The sequence below is a fragment of the Triplophysa rosa genome, linkage group LG16, assembly GCF_024868665.1.
Source record: "Triplophysa rosa linkage group LG16, Trosa_1v2, whole genome shotgun sequence".
Taxonomy (NCBI): Eukaryota; Metazoa; Chordata; class Actinopteri; order Cypriniformes; family Nemacheilidae; genus Triplophysa; species Triplophysa rosa.
The window spans coordinates 19,010,246-19,035,161 of record NC_079905.1 but is presented as its reverse complement, the minus strand read 5'-3'; the positions used below and the strand labels follow the sequence as shown (position 1 = coordinate 19,035,161).

Here is a 24,916-nt window from a genome sequence, read left to right as displayed (position 1 = left end):
ACCCTTAGGAGGACAAAAATGTGTCAACTTCAACAGGCTAAACTGGTGTGCTGAACTGGCTGTTTTTATTATTTTATACTGTTGTCTGAGTTCTACTTATGACGTTTGCGTGGTTTTTACATTCAAAAACATCAAAATTGCGCTGGCTGGTTCTCAAAATCTCAACTTTTCAGAAAGGCGCAAGCGCACCCAGGTCATGTGACAACAACCAACCAGCCAATATAGACAAGCTCAATGAAGATGGAGACACAGATGATCACAGCATAACTAAATCTAGTAGCAGAGTTATTGCAAGGTATTTTCAGTGCATATAATCCATATATCATTTATTTATACCTCCTCGTCTCAACGGCTATCATGGCCCATGGTTGCTTAGCAACGGCAGATGCTCTGCGTGCGCAACTGCCGGAGCGCTTTGTAAAAAAGGAGAAAGCAGCGCGTCTCGCGTTTTGCGCGCGGTTTTAGACGCGAAATGTGAATCGAGCCTTAAGCCCAATTTATGGTTCTGCGTAGCCTACGCAGAGCCGCGTACCTGTGCGTACCCTACGCTGTAGCCTGACGCGCACCTCTCCAAAAATGTAACAACGCGTCAACTCAACGCGGACCGCAAGCGCTGTGATTGGTCGGTTTGGCAGCATCGTACTTCCGTCTACGCATTTCTGGCGTCTTCTTCCGGCAAGTTCAGAGTCCACAAAAGAACAACATGGCGAGCATTGACATCGACCAATTACTGAGCGTCTGATTGAAGAGGTTCGGAAATGCACGCATCTGTATGACTCCTCTTCGGCGGACTATAAAGACTGTCAGATGGCGGCGAATTCTTGGAGAGAGATTTCCTCTAACATCGGTTTGGAAGAGTGTCAGCAAAAGACATGAAGAACTTCGCACTTTATAAACACTGTGCACAATCTTTTGCACTTTATTGGCTTTATAGTTTTATTTTTTGTTTTTCAATACCTTTTATTGTTACTAGTTTTTTGAAAGTTTTATATTTGTGTTAATATTGCATTGTATAGTAGTTTGCACTTTTACATATTCTGTTCTTTGACTCTTTCGCAAATAAAGAACAAAATTGTGACACTTCCAGATCTTGGTTGCATTTCGTTTCATTTTTAACTAAACAATTAATAGGGTGAGTTGTCCATGACAAAATATGATATTCTACCAGGGTATCATTTCAATACACAGTTTTGACATCTATGTATGTGCTCTGCGGAGTACACCCCTTTGAAAAGTATACTTTTTTCAACAATATCTAAATGAACACACATAAAAATCCCAAATGTGGACAAGACTAAGTTTAATATAACATCTGTTTAACTTCTAACATGAAAGTAAGGTTAATAATATAACGGATTACACATTTTTCTGTTTCGATCAGCTCCAACTCCATTAAGATGCATTAAGATTAGTGCTGTCAATCGATTAAAAAAATTAATCGGATTAATCACACATTTTCTGTGATTAATCACGATTAATCACACATAACAATAATATTTTAAAATATACTTTTACATTTTAATAATTTCACATTTAATCTTCAGATTGATGTAGAAACAACATATTTCTTTAACAGCGTCATTTTTGAATGAAAGAAAACATTTTGATATTAGTACTGTAACTGATGTCTCTATTAAATTGATTATTTTAACATTAATTATAGCCATTCAACAATATAATTGAGAGCTATCATGAAATATACAGAAATTGAAGGAAGTTGTCAAACACTTTACAGTCTTTAATGCTAAATTATGAATTAAATGCAGAAGAATTCTCATTAAAGCTACAAAATCACATTGATTTCTTCTTTTATTTTGTTGTTTGATTAACGTTTGTGACAGGAGTCACAGCAGAAGGTTTAAGAACGTGGCCCCTTTAAGAGCTGTCTCAGTACGCAGATCTGACCGTCACCGCACTCCCATTTTCACAACTCTCTGCATTCATTTAAGATTTTATTTTACACTTTGAAGTCTTTCTTAAGAAAATGCTAGACAAAACGGGCTTTCTGACATAATCTTGTATGGTTTTATCCATTCAAGCACGAAAGAGAACTTAACACGGATGCGCTGTCTGACAGATTCACCGACGCAGCCTTCAACCCATAACTGTTTACACCAGACTGGACCTCGCGTTGCGTTTTGCCGCGTCCCACAGTTTAGAAGCTGTCTATCTTCATTGAACGCGTCAAAGAAACTGTTTAAAATCGCGCTTAAGTGGTTTTAAAGCCTGTACACGAATAAGAGCGTGATTACATAATGTAACGCTAGACAAAGAATGTCAAAACAAACGGATGCTGCGTTAATTGCGTTAAATATTTTTCACGCGTTAATTTGAAAAAAAATAATCGCATGCATTAACGCGTTAACGTTGACAGCCCTAATTAAGATGCGATCAGCCTCCATTGTCGTTTGTATACACTAGCATACACACAAAACATCGGCGAAGAAGAGCAAACCCGTGAAAACACAAAGGGCCAACTAGCGTTTCGGCGGTGTAATTGCAGTACGACGCATACTCTCAACGCAGAACCATAAATGTTCACGACGGCGTCGTACGCAGAACCATAAATTGGCCATTAGGCATTCAGTCTGTAGGCATGCGCGAGTATTCCACAAACAATAATGGCGGCCTCCATGCTGCTTGGTTGTGATGCGTGACATAACCATTATCATTTCTCCAGCAAAAAGTATATTTACTGCACCACTACAACCAGCGAAGACATAGTATTCATATACACAAACTATAAATGCACATACACGCGGACAAAGTGTATTAAAGGTGCTTTTAGCTTAAAAAAAAGGGTATGCGTATGTGCGCAGGCACGTAGGAATTATTTATAGCGCAACAGCGCCATCCACTGGCCTGGCATACATAAATACAGCGTTTTTATTCGTTTTCCCAGATCCATGTAAATGCAGATCATTTTGATAACGCTGTCGTACGTGAAACTTTTCCGTTTTCCATCGTGAAAAGCAAAATGTTTTAGATATGTCATAATTAATGAATAAAGATGGAGACAGACTGGGAGTGAGCGAGAGAGATAGTGAGAGAGAGAGAGAGAGAGAGAGAGAGAGAGAGAGAGAGAGAGAGAGAGAGAGAGAGAGAGAGATATCATCAGGGGTACAGAAGAATCATTACTATGCTGCTAATGTCTGCTTGCTAAACGTTGTTGATGTGTTAGGTCATCTAAATCATTTCTCTGCTGTGTCTCTTTGAACGGCACTGACTAATGCTCATAAATAACCCGCAGGGAACACTGACAGACACGTTTTGCACAATTCATCTCAAGTTTGTCTTAACTTGCATCTTTTCCTATAGATTTCTCTCATCCGCTTATGCTGACAGAGAAGACATAGTTCTTTTTCATCTCTTTCTATTACCATTTCCAGTCTTGGTTAAATTATTCCCTTGTCACAGCAATGGCCAGAGGCGGTGATGAAATTTGCTAATAATTTGTGTTTCATAACACAAGAGCTGCCAAAGTGAAATGCTTTATTTCTCTCCGGTTTTATTTAGAGCTTCGAGATTAATGTGAAATAGACTCCAGGAGAAATTCAATACGAGATGGAAAGAAAAGGCAAGCGCAGCACATGGGTTATAGACCCTTAAACAGCGTCAGTTAAGATATTGCTGACCGGGCACATTTCCCACTGACCTTTTATAGGGACTCGAAAAACAGCTGTGCAAGAAATGTTTGGGGCGTACAGGTGGTCTCCATACTAATGAAAACATTAGATGTTCAGGATATGATTTTCCTAGCTGTTCTGAAACGAGTTTTGAAACTTTTTATGTAATGCTGCACTTTTCTGCTAACATGGAACCTTAAGGCCTCTTTTGACACAAAATTAATCCTGCGGTACTCTATCATAACGGAGGTCTTGTCATTCTAAAGCCTAAGCCCTCATTTTGTATTAGGGTATCAGAGATCCCAAGGCCATTTTATTAGCTCATAAACTTAATACTTCATGTCTGTTCCTGATTTTGAGGAGAACTCATTACTAAACCTTCCAAATGGTTAACCCACTTCAGTCATCCTTTATACAACGTTTCATTTGCTTGGGGACTCAAGAGGTCAAAAACATGAATAAATGCAGAGATTATCTGCAGGAAGTTGTTTATTTTAAATTGCTTAATTGTATGTAGTTTTGCTGGGGTTTGTTTGACCCTAAACAGAAATTAATACCATGCGCTATGTGAGCAATAGTCAGAGTTCTGAAAGTGCAGCAGGTCTGATCAAAATCACTTGTAAATATAGAGCTTCAATATTATATAAAAATTTTGAGGGACTTTTTTACTTACTATGGCTATTTTACGTGTAAAGCACTGGCAGAAGTACAGCAGCAGAAGTTTACATTGTAAAGGCCTGGTCACACAAAGAATGACAACTACTGTATAAATATAAATAAATATGAAATCTAACATATCAATGCTCTAACCCTTAGACATTAAGGCTTTCAGTTTTAATGTTACAGGTCCAATGTGTAATGTTTTGGAGGATCTATTGACAGATATGCAATATAACAAACATAACAGTGGGTCTCATTCACTAAGCATTCGTACGCACAATTTTTTGCGTGAAACCTGCGTACGAACATTTTTTCACGAACAAATCATGATTCACTAAAACGTTCGTACTAAAATGTATTCTAAATTAAAGTAAAAATATAGGAACAGCTAAAAGCAGACGTACGCAAAAATCACCAGTCTCTCTCTGAAATGTATGTTTCATCTTAGGATAATTATTAGGATTATATACTTTAAATAATATTTATATATACAGTACATATACATATATACATATATATATACAGTATATATATATATATATATACAGTATATATAATTACACTTAGATGTATATTTAATTTTTTTATTATTTCATCATATCCAGTGAAAGAGTAAAAAAATCTGCATTAGACTATAGCTTAAGCTGCGAGGTTTCTCTGAATAACAGAACTTTGACAGCCGGCTAACGAGAACTCTGTAAACTGCGTGTCTGTATAAAAGGTGTTTTATATGAACTGAGTTTGAGGACTGCGCACTTGGAATTACTTGCCTGGGTGTGTTTTATGCAAATGACTAAACTTGTGCATGCGGCAGCTCATTTAGAATACTTCAAATGAACTAACGAACATTATTACGAAGAACAAATACCAAAGAGGAAATGATCAGGAAAACTGAATTATGACTGTTTGTGTGGACCAACAAAAGTGGAAAATGTGGAATATTGATTTATGAGGGAAAATTATGGGTGTTACATCCAATCCTTATATGTAGCTTTTTTCTTTAAATGCATGTTCTCTTCTCTCCTTCTGTTGTTTTCTTGCTGTCGTTTTGGCAGGTCAGAGTGTGGTTTGTGTCAATCATCATTTATTTAGTGTGACGACAGCGCCGAGTTCTTCCAACGACTACAGGCCCAAGGCTATATAAGAACATGTGCCGGCATGTGCAAGGAGATCTCAATCCATTTCATATTGTTCTGCATTCAGTTTGTTTAGTTTATTGTATTAGCCTGTTAAATCCCTCTTTTGTATAGCAAGTGAGATACGTTGTAGTGTGTTTTATTACACATCGTGTGTGGTTTATTGCCAATCCTCTCTTTTTTTTTTAAATTCGCTTGCCAGCTTGGCGGCTCAGTTAATTGATGTAGAGAAAAGAAAGGACAGGTATGACATCACGTGGTACACATTTGCAACATCAAACATTTTGATGTGTATGACACTAGTTTGGCGATGGTTGTTTTGTTTGTAGACATTTTCCTGTTTTCTTTATTTAGTTAGTTTAGAAGTTTCTCTTCACTTCCCAGACTGGGTATGTTTTTGTCCTTTCTTTACTTTGGCACTATCCAAATACGCTTTTCTCCCCTCTAGTCTTTTTATTTTCTGTTGTTTATTTTAATTGATTACTCATACGTTGTGTAACATTGTGTAAATATTCTTTATTATTTTCCTTTAATACTTTCTACAATATTTGTTAATACATTTCGCACACCTAGCTATATTTGTGGTTTCAGTTGCATTCCTACCTTTCAGTATATGTGCAGTGTCTTAAATTGTTTCATGTTATATGTTACAGGGACGTAACAATGGTAATGATTTATACCATCCCTGTAACACTGTCCATGAGTAGATTGGTGTTTCTTAAATAAAAAGCTGTCTGAAGGTTTGATGCACACCATTGAAAGGCAGCAGGTTTATGAGAGTACCTGAGCGATGAAAGATCTCCCTGTGCTGGTACAGACATCGATGATCCATGAGGTTGAAGATAAGAGGGGGGACGGGAGGCATGCGGTCCCCTGCGGATCAGTTTGCCAGTGACAGGGTCATAAGTTCGTATTTCTGGCGCTGGTGAGGACTTCAGCTGGACGGGAGTAGGCTGAAACAGAGGCTTTGAAATGGACCACTGGACATCTGGAAAAGTGGAAGGACTGCTGCTCCTGAATGAGAGGGAGGAGATGATTTAACCTCCAAACTTACATTTACATATATGTATTTGGCAGATGCTTGTGTCCAAAGCGCTGCATTTAATTGTAACATTTTTTTAATGAGCAGGTGTGTGCCCATGGGAATCGTCCCATGGAATTGCACTGCTGACAATACTTAACCAAGCTAAAGAAATTCCCTGTAATAACAAACTTTTTACTTAACATGACATTACTGACGTTACTGTCATTGTATTTTTTAGAACACAATAGGAAATTTCCATGGAAATGTATACATTGTAGACGGTTTCAAAGCCACAAAATAAACAAACGTTACTGCGCAAACGCGCGTTCGTGGACTGCCCTTAACTTCCAGTACACATTCGCAAATAATAGTGTGCCTGTAGATTATTTCTGATAACAAGCAAAAGAAACCGAGAAGAACTATCACTTGGCTTTCCAATATTTTGAAATTAGACTGCAATACCAAGTTCAACCGCTAGATGTCAATGTACCATACGGTTTCTTTAAACGCAACCAAACTACAGGACTCATTCAACAAATTGTTTATTTAATAAAATTAGCATACAACAAAATTCAACAAATCTTTTATTTAATACAATTATTTTTCAATAAAATAATAATATTACGGAGCTGTGGAAGGGACATTGGTGAAAATAAAAATTCAGAAGACTGTGCGCATGCGATAGTTTTCGCACTACACGAAGAGCCTGAGAACAATGCAGATAAAACATTTCAAAGTTATATAATCTTCATCGTCATTAAAATAAGCTTCTTAAAGAGGTCTTGCTCATTAATGTGTTTAACGCAACGTAATGCAAGCTTGCCATTAGCTACTGTATGCACAGCCTGGCACTGGTGGTTCGGTAAAACGCATACATAGCATGTATTAATATATGAAGACAGTAACTTTAAAGGCTAAAATTTATTACACACATTATTAATACTGCATAGGCTATTGTGTACAGGAAAAATCGCCTTGTTCATTGTCAATGTACAATGTACCAAAGTTATAGATGTAGATTACATAACTTTGAAATGTTTCATCCACGCTGAATTACAGGCACAAAAGACATTGCGCTTTATGTGTTGTTTTAATGAAAGATGACTAAGATTCCGTCAGTGCAGAAGAGATTTACACAACTTACATTTTCCCCTCACACATACAATATAAGCATAACATGATGTGTAATTGTTTCATGAAAAAGACAATGGACAAACACTATACGTGCTTATGAAATAGGCGTAACCGATTTGTAATTTTCAATGAATGCCATGACCACTTATATTTATATTGTACAGACAATGAACAAGGTCACCGGAATTCTTCCCATACTCAACTCAATTCAACTTTATTTATATAGCGCTTTTTACAATTTTCATTGTTACAAAGCAGCTGTTACAAAGCAGCTACATAATAGCCTATGCAGTAGTATTCATAAGCTACACAGTATGTAATGAATTTTACCTTTTAAAAGTTACTGTCTTCATGCATTAATACACGTTTTATGTTTATGTTTCATGTTTTAAAATATCCCCTCCAAACTGCATATAGACTTGTGCCTATTTTACTTCTAATTCTACGTCTCTACATTTCATTTAAACTGGTGCCATCTAAAGGCCTTTTTATGCATAACACGTTTCTCGTGCTCACAAGAAGCTTTTTGCGTGCGCACGAGAAACTTACAGAAGAGACATTGGCGAAAATATTTATATATATTTTTCCACCAATGTTCCTTCCACGGCTCCGTATAAAATGGATTAATATAAACATAAATTAAATAAAATATAAATAGTTATTATTAGCCATACCGAAAAACAAACACAGACCGGAAGTTACTGCAGTCCAGGCGCGTGCATCCGATGGAACGGTCAACAGTATATAAAAAGAAGGTATACGTTTCTTTTGTGTATAAAGCAAACGCTAATAGAGAAAATGGCTGTCAATCTCCCCCAAAAATGACAACTTGTAGTACATTTAGTAGTTGCTTTTTATCAGTATGTGATTGTGCATTTATTGAGAATTGAAGCCATGATCACAACATTGTTAGCAACATTCTCTACCAGGAGCTCAAAAAATAAATAAATATAAAAAAATGAAATTGAAAAAATAAATAACTTAGATTATTTAATAATATAAGTATAATTTAGGCACATGTTCCACGTCAAGATTTTTGCATGCTTGAGCAAGACAAACATATCTTTAATGTAAACTTCAGATGTTTGTAAAGGGGTTATATGTAAATTGACTATCCCTTAAACACTGCAGGATCAGCAAAACCTGAAAGTTTTTTGTACTGACTTTACTGTGGAGTTTAATGTCTGGTATTCTAATCAGAGATGCTGGAGGCTCACTAAAAAGTCTGAGTGAACTGCAACAGAAAACACTGACGCAGCAGAACAATCTTAACGCTACATTAGACGTGTGGACATGAAATGGGATGAAAGAAAAGTTAGCGAGAACAAGATAAAAATACCTGTGCGATTTGTTATAGTCCTCTTTGAGAGGAAAGAGACACTCCTCCACTCGTTCCCAGCGCTCCAGGCAGCCCCACAGCCAATCAGGATTCACCACATGAAGATGTTTATAGCCTAGAGCCTGCCGCACTTTCTCTGTGCCTGAGAGAAACAAAAATACATTTAGAAAAATGATAAACAATGCTTTGCCACTTGAAAGTTCCTTGCAACGTTCTGAAAACTTTGTAGACTTAATTTTGGCTATGCCATAAAGGTATGCCAAATTTGTACACTAAAATGAAACCATGGCTATGTTTACAGTCTATGACTCTCAAATTGTCCTTTACACACTAGAGCAGACTGAAGTGGACTGAATAATGTATGCATAGGGCTGGGTGGCTTCATTTCTGTGAATCAGTTTAAACGGATCAGTGTCCTACTCCCCAAAGTTGAACAAAGTTGGTATTGGTTTGTTAAAAGTAGCAAATAATGACATTTTTCCAAACATAAGATGTTTCAAGGATGTACACACATATTAGCCAGCCCACCATGTCCTCTGTAGCCACTCTCGCCTGAATTGATCATGTGTGAAGTTGCGTCTACATAAGCGAGACATCGGAAAGCAACGAGGACGGCCATGCAATTACACAACCCACTGCCAGACAAACACACTGGCAGCCGAAGCCCAGATCTGTGAAGAATACACAGCACACCAAAAGAAAAGTCTGTCGATTCACTTTAATCCCTCACTTTTCCTCTGGTTAGCATTTCAATATTAGACGGCTCCTGCGATTGGTGTCTGGCAGGGATAGGGAGCTCTGGCTCGGAAACAGAGGGACGATAACAGTTAAAATGACAGTGTGGTGACATTGGAGTGTGGAAATGTTTGTAGAGCTTAACGGTGGCCAATTAGACAACACTTGACTGTAATTAGGTTTTCACTTCATTGTCCAAGTACGTGTGTGTGGGCTTCTTAGGGGGCGGATAGTGTAAAGAGGAATTCGGTGAAACAATAGACTCATTCAATTTATTTACAAAAAACGTGTCAGTGATGATGTTGATCAACACTGGGCTGCTGTAGAGACTTCTTTGCATAATGGATTTCTAGTGGAACACGGGTGCGGTTCGTGTCACCAGCAGAAGTTCTGATCCATTGCTGAACAACACCATCTCAACTTCTGAATATGATGAAGTCGTCTCAAATGACAGTATACATAGTAACACTATACACTGTGCATCTGCTCACACTGTGGGCAATTACCAAATTAAAATTGAACAAAAAACACGACTGCATGTTGTTTGGAGACATGGCACAGTCGATTCGGTCTCTTCCTGCAGCTTTGCGTTAGGGTTGTCACGGTAACATAAACATATCTTAAGATACTATGCCTTATGAAATATCACGATACCAAGTAAGTATTGCGATGCTGTGTCATGTTCATAATTAAAATCTACAAAATAGACCAAAATTCTAGGGATGCACCGAATGTTCGGCCGAAAATAGCAAAAAACGCAAGTTCGGTGTTCGGCCGAATATGTGAAGTGGCCGAATAAATTTTACCGAACATGACTCGTGATACGATCAAGCAGCAAACAGTGCAGAGCGAGAGAGAGAGAGAGACGCGTGCGCTTTATTACTGCTGCAAACATTTTGGCAGTGCGTGTGTGTGCGAAAGACACAGCACGGGACTTGCCGCACGGAAGTAAATTTCCGAATGAAAGCGTCTTTACCGGTCGGTAACTTTACTTCAGACGGAAGCGGGCTGTCTGACAGTAGCCCCGCTGCTCGCGACATCCTTTGACATCATACAGTGGTAGCGTGCACACCGTTCCCTGTACTAAACAACTTGTCAAAGTATGTTCGGTGCATCCACGAGTGCACCTTCTAGAACAGTCAGCTTTTGTAGGCGGAGTTTGGAAGAGAGACGTGAACTGAAATGGTTGTCAGGCAGCACCAGTCAGAATTGCTTGCATTGGGTGTTTTTTTTTCTCAAATCGTTTTGCAATGTAGCCTATAATAATCCAACAGTTTTAGTTTATTCGTATTTCTAGTTTATAGGCCTAATGTGGAATGACACTTTTTAAAGAACTTTTTTGTTGTAGAGGTACAGAGTAACTTACATTACATTCTTTTAGCAGTCAGTTATAGGCCTTATTAATATAGGCTATTCACAGGCTCAGTTTTTTGTTTGAATTTACTTTGTTTTGCTCAATTTTATATTCAGTTGTATTGTATTTTATTGAAAAGCAAGACAAATTATAAAAAGCACATTTTGACTATTCAGTTTGTGCAATAGTGAAAAAAATGGTTAATAAATAGAAGAAATGCAAAAAAGCATGTTCGGTGTTCGGTATTATTCGGCCTTCGGCCAAGTGTTTCACATCATGTTCGGCTTCGGCCAAGAATTTTCATTTCAGTGCATCACTACAAAATTCCTTAATACACAGATATTTAATGAACTGTAATATACTGCACACTGTAGTATTAACTGTAGTAATTGGATAAGTTTTAGCAAATACTGTAGTATACGTTAATATTTACTGTGGTAAGATTTAAAAACACTTGCGTCTAGTAATTTTAGCAACGTTTACTGTAGTAACTACTGAAGACATTTTTTTAACATTGGAAGTAATTCAATCAATGTGCGACAAATTGCATTTTTAGCAATGCTTATAAAGGAAAATGTTAGGCTTACTTTAAATGTGACTAAAACGGCCTGTAGGTGCCGGCGGCATTTTTTTTGTGCCAGTGAATCATTCAACCAACTCGTTCAAAACAGCCGAAACAAGTGTCTTGATGAATGACTCACTGAATCATTATTATCTCGTCCGAGTCGTTCAAAACACGGATTAAGGAGAGAAACACTGCAAAAGGAGTGCTGAAAGTGTTCAAATTCACGTTTATGCGCATATGCAACATTAGTTACGGCACCACGATACTACCGTTTAAAAAAAACAGAGCGGCATCGGAATTTTGAAGCTTTAGCATCGCGATGCTATACCGCAGCACCGGTACACCGTGCAACCCTAATTTGTGTCTGATTCACAAACAACGGCACTCCTACTTCATACAAGACTCTTATTTAGTTATTCAAAAGTATTACCTACATGGTAATATGTTTGTCAAATCATCATTATAATGTTAATTAGGGCTGTGTATTGGCAAGTGCCTCCCGATACGATACATATCACGATAGATGGGTCACGATACAATATATTGCCATGTATTTCGATACGATACACATTTGCAATATATTGCAATACTCTAAATAGAAAATGTAAAAAGTAGAGCTAGAAATACAACATGCTGTGCACCACCGGGGGTTTTCTGTAAGGATAAGTGTAAAAACATCCCTTACCTCTGCAGAGTGGCCATGATGTGCGATGCATGGACCTTTAGATCAGAGGTTTGGGTTCTCAAACTGTGGATTGCGCCCCTCAAGTGGGTAGCACAGGGGAATAAGGTGGGTCACGCAAGGCTGTTGTGGTGCATTACAGTTAAAATAATGAACATGGGCAGTATAAAACCCCTGGTTCATCCATGCTGTAAATGTGCTGGTGTCACATCCGTGAAAGCACAATAAATGTCATTGTTACTTTTCTTAATAAACCTTTTGTCTAATGCACTGCAGTAGCCAAGTGACTTGTGTCATGACTTGCGAAGCCTACAAACAGCATTATCTTATATAACTCATTACTCCATTAGGGATGGGCGATATGGCCCTAAAACTCTATCACGATAATTCCTGGTATTTGTTGCGATAACGATAAAAATGACGATATATCCATAACGCAATCCACCGCTGTTTTTTGTGTCAAGTGATAGTAGCTGCATGTAGTCTAGACCCTCAGAAAAACAAATATTATCAAAAAGTAAAACTTACCCCAAATCAAACAGCTCCTAAAATATACCTACAGTATTTTTGTAAATATAAAATATAATAGTGAGATTCGACTTCAAAAGGTTGTAGTAAAGAAAAGTTAAATGAACTAAAGCTCAACAAACACATGTCATACCTAAAACTGTATATATTCTATTGTTGGGTGGAAACGATCGATCGCATCACGCTGTCAATCACTCTCTCTTGAACTGTGTGAACTAGAGCTGAAGATCTTTGCCCGAACCCGACGGACCCGACGTGACCCGACGGGTTCGGGCTTAATTTCTATCATTTTACACGGGCTCGGGCCGGGGTCGGGCTTGCGCGGTAAATGAGCGGTCATGTGATGCGTTCCGATTAGCGCGACAAAGATGCAAAAATGGATGCTGAGGGTTGCAACACATTCTCACTCCTGACCCTTCGGCATCACTTTTGAACGCGCAGGGTACTCCTTTGACGTCATTATGAAAATGTATATTAGATATAATTTGCAATGATGGTGTTTCGGGGTTTAATTTAAATTTAATGGCCAGGATAATTGCATTTACATGACACTATTCAGACAGTTTGAGCAAGTAATGTTTATTGAATGTTTAAAACAGTTTATTTATCGTAATATAAAACACATAATACAAGCAGTCACAATGTCATTCAAAAATACAGATATTTCAAGGGTACCAACGCGAAACGATCGATTTGTATGAGGAACAGATGCGAAAGCGATCACCGTCCGCCGTAAATCTCAAATCCAGTGAAGAACGATGTTCAAAATTTGCCGCCAGAGGAAGTTACGTCAGCTTCGATGCCATTGGCTTTCCCGTGTCTCGTGTCCGATCGCGTCATTTCGTTGGCTTTGAACGTGAAACGGTATTGGCTCCCGCAACCGACTGCATCTAGCTGTTCCGGTTATCTTTTGAATGGGAGCCTCAGCCGAGTTCATGTATTCACGGACACGCACGGCATCTCCATTGTAATGTTATCGTGAGGCTTTGGTGCAAAAAGGTATGCGAAACAAGTTGTTTGTTTAATTTTGTAATGCTTTTGGTCAGTTTGTGTAATAAATACCTGTGAATGTACTTTTATTCGCGTGTTGTGTTTTATATGGCTGAGAAGTGGTTAGGGTTAGGTTTAGGGTGAGGTTAGGTGCTACAAAATATTAAAACCATAAATAATTATGAAATGCTAATAATTGCACGCATCTCGGTCTGGAGCATTTAGAAAACAGCAACGCAGTTCCCTGTTCGTCGAAAAACAACGCCAAAGGGGTACTCTGCGCGTTCAAATGTGACGCCGTGGGGCGCTGACCGAGCGTAAATATGTCACGAGTCGGGAGTGAGAACGGGTTGGCTGAGGAGGTGAAACGGAGGCTTGCCTCTGGCGATTAAGTTTTGGTTGCACCAGCATAATGAATAATGAGCCAGTGGGAGAAGTTACGATGTTACAGAGGACTTATTTATTTCTTTGTTCCAACATCCAAGTGGCCTATAGCCTTCGTTAGTCATTAATAAATTATGTTAAAACATGTATAAATGACTCATTCTTGACAAAAAGCTGTGAAAACATGAACATTTGAATAGCCTAATGTCGGGCTGTAAACGGGTTCGGGCTTTTAAAAAGCTGTCAATCAAAATGTACTTGTCGGGCTCGGGCCGAATTCTGTCGGGCTCGGGCACTGTCGGGCCTAACTTTTAAGGCCCGATTACAGCTCTAGTGTGAACCTTCTCTTCTCACAGCAACATACACTGAATCTGTCTATGACTCGCGCTACAGAAAGAGAACAGAAAAATGCGGATAAAAGAAATCTAATTAAATAATCCATGCTTTTACCACGCTCATGAATGTATTTAAAATAACGTAATACAAACTTGCAGTGCTGTGCGCGCTGTGTCGCTATGAAAGCACATGTGGGCGCGAGCTGCGCACGGGACGCTCCGTTCATCCTGTATATAACAGGCAAGAAATCATATTAAACAATTTGCGCACACGCGCATAACATCTAACGAATGTTTAAATAAATACTTTTAGCCAAACTAAATGTTGTGGTGTAACGTATTATGACTATCAACGAATACTTAACAAACGAATTAAATAAACGAAAGTGAAACTAAACATTAACTCGGATGCATCGACAGTGCCAACCTAAACAAGATTTAGAGCTCGTCTTTTAGTGCAAACTCTTTCTCAGCTTCACGTCCGCCCTCCGCTATACCCGTTTTCGCTTCACATATGAGCTGTGAATGGGTCTCACAAAGAAATACGTCATCAACTAGAATTTATCGTTTATATCGCGGGAAGACTAATTCCTATCGTGTGGGGAATTTCTACCGGTATATCGCAAACGATATAATATCGCCCATCCCTATACCCCATTAATTATTTTGAAAACCAAAGCACACCCACACATTAGCTCTGAGAGCTCGAAGCTTTCTTATATTTTTCGCCATGCTCGCTCCACTTACTTTTGGCCTTATGTATATGTATAAAAAATATCGATAGTAGAGGTATCACTATCGATACACTATTGAAAAAAACAATTGTGATAGTTACATGTATCAATATTTTTGCACAGCCCTAATGTTATACTAAACATAACGTGAATAGTTCAACAGCAGTATCTCTCCAAAATAGTAGGTGGTGGTAATGCACCACAAACTTACCTCCATACACTCATATTTTGAGTGGGACTCATTAAGCAAAGAGAAATCACAAAACAAACATAATTTAAGATAATTTGACTGCTAGAATTATTTACGTAAAATGTAACGGATATGGCATCGCTATAGTTACAACAGAAAAACACTGTCCTGGAAACATTGATCCATGCTAAAACATTGACAGCTTCATTCATTTGTGGCTAACATGCAACCAGAGGAAAACAGCCCAGGTTGCTGTGACCCAGAACAATTGACATTTTATCACATGTTGAAGCAATCATTTGAACAGATTCATTAAAAAATTGAACTTTTTAGTTACTAGCGAATATAAGATATCCTTGAATCATTTAAAATGAACCACAGAGAATGCAAGATGTGAATGAGCTTTGCTCATTTAGAAAGACTGGTTGATTCAGTTGGCTATTGTGGGCTGAAAACTTAGTTGCAAATGATAAAAAAGCTTTATTTGATAAAAAACATTTCTGTTTGGTTGAATAAAAGTAATGTTTTATATAACTTAATAATTGTCATTTTTATCTAATTTTATTAGAACTTTTAATGTCAAACTCGAAGTCACTTTGGTTAAGCCACTAAAAGGTACGGTAGGCCTACGCGTGTGTACAAGATCAGGATGGCACCACCTCCGCCTCATTTTGAGCCAGGAAAAACCCTGCATACTATATAGTAGGTGAAAATGAGTATGAGTCATGAGTAGTATGTCCGAAACCTCAGTATGCACAAAACAGTAGGCGAGAAATACCTGGATGGTCTACTGCTTCCGCCGAGATTTGTGAGTGTGCATCAGATGGACACTTCTCTATCCCATGATGCAACGGGAGCTGAGCAACAGTCAAATTTCAAAACGTAATAATAAAAATAGCATAAAACTTCAAAGCGGGTGTCCGTTTTTTAAATATAAGTACAGATTAATCAATTTCTCGTGAATAAGTTATGTTTGTACCAACGCCTAGGTATAGGTTGATGTTAATACGTCATAGGTCAAAGAGCACACGTGTCACAAAACAATAAAACATGACGGATGAAGTACGTCTGAAATCTATTCATACTACCCCCACACATACTATATAGAACGTACTGTTTTAACAGTCGATAGGTAGGTACTTAATTTAAATCAGTACGTACTGTCATACGTTCATGCAAAGTATGCGATTTTGGACGCAGCGACAGTCACAACACTCAGAAAGATCAGCTGCTCAATATTGAAAATAACTTAAACCAGAGACATGACCAATAGTAATTTTTCCCCTTTTTTAACACTGAATCTAATAACACACATATTTTACGATTCAAACTGTGTATTGGTAACTCTCAGAAAACTATAAAAAAGTACATGTTTTTTTAAATGGAAGATGGACGCATTTTTGAAACAGGACTGAAAATAACAGGACTGAGTTTTTAGCATAAAATTAACAAATACATAAAATATAGCCATGGCAAACATGCCAATAACATTAAGCAAATTGTAGTGATCAGCCAAATATTTTTTTCAAATAAACTAGTAAAGCGTTATTTATGGACGTGCGTAGGACCTACGCCAGTGGTCACCAAACCTGCTCCTGGAGATCGACAGTCCTGAAGATTTCAGCTTTAACCCCAATCAAAAACACACCTGAACTATCTAATCAAGGTGTTCAGGTTTGCTTGATAATTACAGACAGGTGTGCTGAAGCAGGGTTGGAGCTGCAGTCTGCAGGACGGTCGATCTCCAGGAACAGGGTTGGTGACCACTGACCTACGCCATACCTGCGTAGCTCTGCGTAGGCTGACGTGCACCTCTCTAAAAGTGTAACAACAACCCGGACCGCAAGCACTGTGATTGGTCTGTTTGAACCCCTCCCTCAGGTCAAAAAACTCTGCGATAGCGTCATGTTTACTCAAATGCATTTCTGAATGATTTATCGAAGTAAATTATTTGTTCTTCTGTATTTAACATCAGTGACTGTTTACTTGCCGCTATCACTGCTAATGCTTCTCAACTCAAACGAGTTTGCTTCTTCTTCGGTCTTGGTTAAACAAGCAACACGCGCGTGGACACTGACGCCTAGTGGTCATTGCCTGTCTACAATGCCGCACAAGTATAAAGGAAAACTGGCGCGTTGCCTATGGCATAGGCCCAAGGCACGACCATAACTTGCCGTTAACTTTCAAGAAATAATTTAGGTAAGAGACTGTATGTTGAGATTGACCCTCTCCAGTAATAGCTAAAATATCAAAAAACATACAAATAAGAAAATGAGAAAATTAGGGGTGTCCCCGGGTCCGTGTATCTTTCCTCGTGCAACCTAACGCATTTCATATAAATCTTTATATCACAAATATTAATGTAGTTCGCATCCGCATCTTTCTAGCTCTCCAGGCTTAAATCTGCATGGCAAAGCTGCGCGAGACACTGGACAGCACGAAGCAGATTCATATACTTATTTTATTTCATTCAAAATTCACTATTTATTCGGAACCGAGGGACAACCGAAGACGTCGCTTGCTGATCTTTGGTTGTCCAATCAATGGAAGGGGGCATTTCATACCACCCACGCGTGGAAATCGATTTTTCAAGCTGTGTATTCGTTTTTTACCCCTGAAGTTAAAAACGAAAAATCAAGCCAAATTCTCGTTATTCCGTTTTCTGGATGAACGAAAAACGAAGATGGCGCCGTTTTCTCACTCCCGTTTGTTCAAGTTCAAACTAAAAAACACATTACCAAAAGATACACGGACCTCCCTGACTAAGAATTTACACAGTCGAATCAGAATTGTCACGTCTTGCCTATAGTCGACTGATAGTCGAATCAGACGTGTGTGTGTTTGTGTGTGCGTGCGCCTGTGCAGGTGTGGACGACACCAGGTGGTTAAGGGTACAGCGCAACATTGATGCACCAAAAAACAATCAAACATTAATTTACAGAATTTGTTTAGAACAGAATATACCTTTATAATAAATAAACGAAATAAGCCAGAATCAAGTCACAATGCGCAAAAATAAATGTGTTTAGGCAAAATGTCTGAAATGCAGGGGAACATAATTTTGAAAACACAAGCCACAAATACTAAAATTAATTTTCCTTATACGTCACGTAACAATGCTGTGCCATACAATACTACACCAGATCTCGCCTCAAAACTATTTTTAAAACTACTCAATAATAATTAATCATTTTTTACAAACGGGAAGACATTGGTAGTTCATCACCAATGAGCTACCAATAAAGTGACTTTACTTACCGCATGTAAAGGAGGAATGCAATAAAGCAGCTTACCATTTAAACAGTCAAAAAGTCCCTTTCACCTTTTTTCCTGCGCACTGTTTCTCCGTCCCCCTGACAGGCACGCTTGCTTTCAGTTCCAAAAGTCTGTGCCGTGCTTGCTATATATGGTGATTTTGGTTAATTTACTTCATTTTTTTTATTGTTTATCATGCAGCGCAAAGCTCAGTCTAAGTAAAGGACTACGTGCATTTAAAGAGAATGTGTTAATTCATATTTAAATGCCCAAACATTCAGTAAGTGACAAATGTTTGGAAACGGTGTACACATTCATTTGCGAGTTATTTGCATGCAGAACGTGCTGCTTCTCTTTACCGGTCTCACAGCACAGAAGACGCGGATAGACATGATCCTGAGCTGGGTCATAGCCAGACCTCGCGCTCATATGCGCCGGGGGTTTCGGTACCCAATCCTAAAAATGTCCCATTTCTTTAAATCATAAATAGCGCAGTGCATGCCCGTCTGCTACGCCACTGCCCATATAACCAAAATGACACGATCCCCATTGTATGACACCTCTGCGAAGATTCGACTGTGAGATTGGTAGTCGAATCAGGCTCCTCCGATCGAAGCATCGATTCGGGGTCACCCCTAGAGAAAATTTACTTTTGATATTCACATGGCCTTTAGAAGATCAAGATGATGAAACTTTCTGCTCTAAATATATGGAATTCCAAAAGTGACAATATAAAAAATAAATAAATACAAAAATAAATCCATGAAGAAATGTAAAAAAGCAAAAATAAATGAGTATTTATACTTTTATTTCCTTATTTATGGGTAATTGTATATTTTTTCACGCTTATTTATTTTTTCATTTATTTATTTTTTCATTTATTTATTTCCACTTTTATTTATTTCCACATTTATTCATGTATATATGTATTTATTCCTACATTTATTTATTTCTACATTTATTTATTTATGTATTTCTTTGTCTGTATGCTAATGAGTGGGGGCGTGTTTCAGCTCAGACATTAGCAATCGATCTCAGAGCGGCGGTGCTGAAGCTTTGAGGCCACAGGGACACCTTGTGGTGTGACCGAACGAAACGAGGTTGACGAAGTTGCATAGAGAAGGCAATCGAGTCATTTAATATCACCCTAACTGTATGTAGATAGGGTTACCACACATAGCCTACATACTCTTTATTAGGGACATTGCCGTAAAACATTATTCGGTCGAGATTTCTAAAATGTCTTTGCACACATGAACAGAAACTGCACAACAACAGGTCTGCTATGAGACACTTGGACATGGAAGCGCGTGAAATTATCCACTAGTGATCACATTTATTGTAAATGCGCTGGATAGAGCTGATAAGAACTTGAGTTGTTTGTCGATGAGACTCGCACAAACCAGCTCAGAACGCCGAGAGAAACCAGCGCATTTCACTGAAGTCTACGCAAGCATTATGATCAATGCGTTTGAAATGCGTCTGCAAATACAGTTTACATTCGCGTTTCCTAACTTTGCAAGGCATAACACGTGGCATTTCGAATGCTTAAATTATAACGCATATTTCCATAGGCGTAATTTGCGGGTGGACGGGTGGGTCATGTCCCCACCACTTTTTGCCAAAGTCAATTTGGTTGCTTTGTAAACAGAGGCGATTTCTAACAACTCCGCCCATCAGTTTCAGATTGGAATAGACAAAGTGTAAGAAACGCACACGAACATCAACTTCTCCAGTGGCGTAGAGCGTAAAGCGTTTGTTACCTACTTCATGTCGTCGTGGGTTCGGGACTGCTGTCCGCTGAACTTTTTCCCTGTCACATATCAGATTGTAAAGGTATTTATTTGTAATAAACGATGAAAATATTTGAAAATGGCTGTTCAAGTCATACATGTACCAAACATTTTGCGCTTAATTGCACTTTGATGCTATATATTCGTCCTTATTGTTCTCGACATGCCATTGCTATCGTCTATTGCAAGATTAATTACATTTTGATACTTGATAGAAAACTCAAATAAATGGAAAAAGTCACAACTTTGTAGTTTCATGAGTTCAAAACAATATTTTGAAAGATTGTTGTATATTTGTAGCCTATCTGGCAATGCCCGTATAATAAGTGAAAATAAGATTTTTTTTAAAGATATTATTTTCTATCTGTTTCCCCTGTATAACTTACTTAAATGTTTGTCCTTATTAGCAGGGGGTTCCCAAACGTCTCAATCCTTGACCCAGCAACAGGTAATCTGTGTCAAACACACATTTTTAACATGGGGAAAACACATTCGTTTCAGTAGTTTTTATTTTATCACAAATTAATACGTTTAATTACGTACGGCAAAAGCCATCCTTACATATAATAAAGCACAACATGCTTTAAATGATCTATTAATGAAAACATGATATAGTTTAAAAACAAATGGAAGCATATCTGATATGTGGAAATTTAGAATAGTGAGTTTAGCTGATTCGTACGGTGGCGTATTGCTGCCACGTATTTTTCCACTCAATTATGTCGTTAAAACGAGATAATGTCGTTTAAACGAAATAATTTTCTTGTGTAAACGTCATATTTTTCCCGTTTTAACGAGATATTATATCATTTTAAACAACAAATTTTTCTCACTGGTTTCATTAATAGACAATTCAAATGGAATTGCATGAATTCGGTAAATTAATTCAGTTTTTTGACGAGATGGTTCATTAACTGAACTGGTGCTATTAACTGAGCTATTAAACTGGAGTTTAATAAGATAAAACAATTAAAACTGTTCCTATTTATTTAATGCGCGCACTTGTCCAGCACGCGCATTCTCTGTTCTGCAAAGAGCCACACTCTGGCATCATTAAAACATTAACGGTTATTTAACTTTTTTTCTTTATACCTCACAGATGTGAGAGTAAACACATTTTCGATCGATTTGGCGCTTTTAAATGAAAGGACCCTGATGTTTGCGAGTGTGACTGAAGAAGCTTTTGATAGTTGTATCTAAAAAACGGACAATAATTAATTAATCAATTAATCTTTGTCAATAAATATCTGCTTTGAATCCTCTACATTGAGTTGAAGTCTTTGGTTATTTATGTCATTTACTTCAGTAGCCTATCTGAATAAAGTGTCTGATGCTGATGTACAGTGCTGTGTTAAGTTTTATTAATCGTCATATTTTGTATAATACATATTTAACTAGAAAATTATTTAAATTATGCATAAAATTGAATATTTAATGCACAGATTAAATCACAAATTAATTTAATCCTCCATGCGAGGGACGATGTGTTTAAATACAATTATAAAAATGATTTTAACTGTTTGGTTGTTGGGATGTACTCGTCACGTCCCATAAACATTATTTGGTACGTCGTGGCAACGAATATGGTCCGGTCGTCACTGTGGTAGCTGAGCGGACCCATTGGAAGTGGCATTATTCCTCGTTGATGAACTAGACCGTTATGGGAAGCTTCGTGGATATAAAATACTACATCTGAAATGTATTCAGGCTGGATTTGTTGTCAGTCAAACATTTATTAAATATTCTGTATCCGTAAGCACAACTCAGAAGAGAAATCGCTCTCTTGATTTTGGCTACACTGTAAAAAAGAAATCCCGTAAAAAAACGGATAAAGTAGTTGCAGAAAATTACCAGTACATTTTCCTTTATTTTATGGACATTTCCGTTAATGCTAAAATGCTATTTAATGCAGTGCAAAATGTAAAATACATGTAAAACAACTGTAAAAATGAATACAGAAAATTCCTTCATATTAATACAGTATATTGTGCCCTATTTTTACAGATTTTTTTAGCGTACCGTACAGCGGGCCGTGGTTCGAAAACATGACATTTTACCTATGTCCAGCTAGAAAACATGTCACTTTCACGTAATAGATTAATGTGTAATTATTATGAGACGTCATATTATCCCTTTACTACGGTGGTGTATTGCTGCCACTTACATTTTATTTTTTCCACTCAAATATGTCGTTAAAACGAAATATTATTTCGTTTAAATGACATATTATCTCGTTTTAACGACATAATTGAGTGGAAAAATACGTGGCAGCAATACGCCACCGTACGAATCCGCTAAACTCACTATTCTAAATTTCCACATATCAGATCTGCTTCCATTTGTTTTTAAACTATATCATGTTTTCATTAATAGATCATTTAAAGCATGTTGTGCTTTATTATATGTAAGGATGGCTGTTGCCGTACGTAATTAAACGTATTAATTTGTGATAAAATAAAAACTACTGAAACGAATGTGTTTTCCCCATGTTAAAAATGTGTGTTTGACACAGATTACCTGTTGCTGGGTCAAGGATTGAGACGTTTGGGAACCCCCTGCTAATAAGGACAAACATTCAAGTAAGTTATACAGGGGAAACAGATGGAAAAATAATATCTTTAAAAAAATCTTATTTTCACTTATTATACGGGCATTGCCAGATAGGCTACAAATATACAACAAACTTTCTAAATTTTGTTTTGAACTCATGAAACTACAAAGTTGTGACTTTTTCCATTTATTGGAGTTTTCTATCAAGTATCAAAATGTAATTAATCTTGCAATAGACGATAGCAACGGCATGTCGAGAACAATAAGGACGAATATATAGCATCAAAGTGCAATTAAGCGCAAAATGTTTGGTACATGTATGACTTGAACAGCCATTTTCAAATATTTTCATCGTTTATTACAAATAAATACCTTTACAATCTGATATGTGACAGGGAAAAAGTTCAGCGGACAGCAGTCCCGAACCCACGACGACATGAAGTAGGTAACACACGCTTTACGCTCTACGCCACTGGAGAAGTTGATGTTCGTGTGCGTTTCTTACACTTTGTCTATTCCAATCTGAAACTGATGGGCGGAGTTGTTAGAAATTGCCTCTGCTTACAAAGCAACAAAATTGACTTTGGCAAAAAGTGGTGGGGACATGACCCACCCGTCCACCCGCAAATTACGCCTATGGAAATATGCGTTATAATTTAAGCATTCGAAATGCCACGTGTTATGCATTGCAAAGTTAGGAAACGCGAATGTAAACTGTATTTGCAGACGCGTTTCAAACGCATTGATCATAATGCTTGCGTAGACTTCAGTGAAATGCGCTGGTTTCTCTCGGCGTTCTGAGCTGGTTTGTGCGAGTCTCATCGACAAACAACTCAAGTTCTTATCAGCTCCATCCAGCGCATTTACAATAAATGTGATCACTAGTGGATAATTTCACGCGCTTCCATGTCCAAGTGTATTCTTCCAAGTGTCTCATAGCAGACCTGTTGTTGTGCAGTTTCTGTTCATGTGTGCAAAGACATTTTAGAAATCTCGACCGAATAATGTTTTACGGCAATGTCCCTAATAAAGAGTATGTAGGCTATGTGTGGTAACCCTATCTACATACAGTTAGGGTGATATTAAATGACTCGATTGCCTTCTCTATGCAACTTCGTCAACCTCGTTTCGTTTGGTCACACCACAAGGTGTCCCTGTGGCCTCAAAGCTTCAGCACCGCCGCTCTGAGATCGATTGCTAATGTCTGAGGTGAAACACGCCCCCACTCATTAGCATACAGACAAAGAAATACATCAATAAATAAATGTAGAAATAAATAAATGTGGAAATAAATAAAAGTGGAAATAAATAGATGTATAAATAAATAAATGAAAAAATAAATAAGCGTGAAAAAATATATAATTACCCATAAATAAGGAAATAAAAGTATAAATACTCATTTATTTTTGCTTTTTTACATTTCTTCATGGATTTATTTTTGGATTTATTTATTTTTTATATTGTCACTTTTGGAATTCCATATAAACATGCCTTGTGGAGCATTTTAAGGTTTTCAGAGGTGAGAATGTGTTAGGGTAAAAGGACTGAGTGAAAACCTGTCCTGGGGACACATCCTACAAATGTGTAATATAACTAAAATATAATTTTTTTATGAACAAAAAATGTTTAAGCATAGATGGAATATGGAATTATTTATTTTTGAAGGATTTTACTTTTATATTTCATGGTAAAGTATAATGATAGATAGTGGGGACACAGCAAATGCTATTTTTTTTCACTGTTTTTATTCATTTTTGAAATTTTAAAGGCGGGGTGTCCGATTTCTCTTAGCAGTTGTTGATGTTCAAATCACTAAAACAGACACACCCCTACCCCCATCTTACGCTTTCGTCAGCGCTCGGCTCGACTAATGTCCGTCCTGTGCACTGTACACCTTACTGC

At 37.7% G+C, this 24,916-nt stretch overlaps 1 protein-coding gene across 2 annotated transcripts in view; it reads right to left on the bottom strand.

The window, feature by feature from the left end:
- ctdp1 (CTD (carboxy-terminal domain, RNA polymerase II, polypeptide A) phosphatase, subunit 1) overlaps positions 1-24,916 on the bottom strand; it is a 172,259-nt gene that overhangs the window by 127,449 nt on the left and 19,894 nt on the right. For both annotated transcript variants that reach the window (XM_057354651.1, XM_057354652.1), the window contains exons 9-10: positions 8,920-9,061; positions 6,206-6,436 (exon numbers count right to left, since the gene is read on the bottom strand). In XM_057354651.1, the coding sequence (XP_057210634.1) occupies positions 6,206-6,436; positions 8,920-9,061 (373 nt within the window). The remainder of the gene's footprint in view (positions 1-6,205; positions 6,437-8,919; positions 9,062-24,916) is intronic.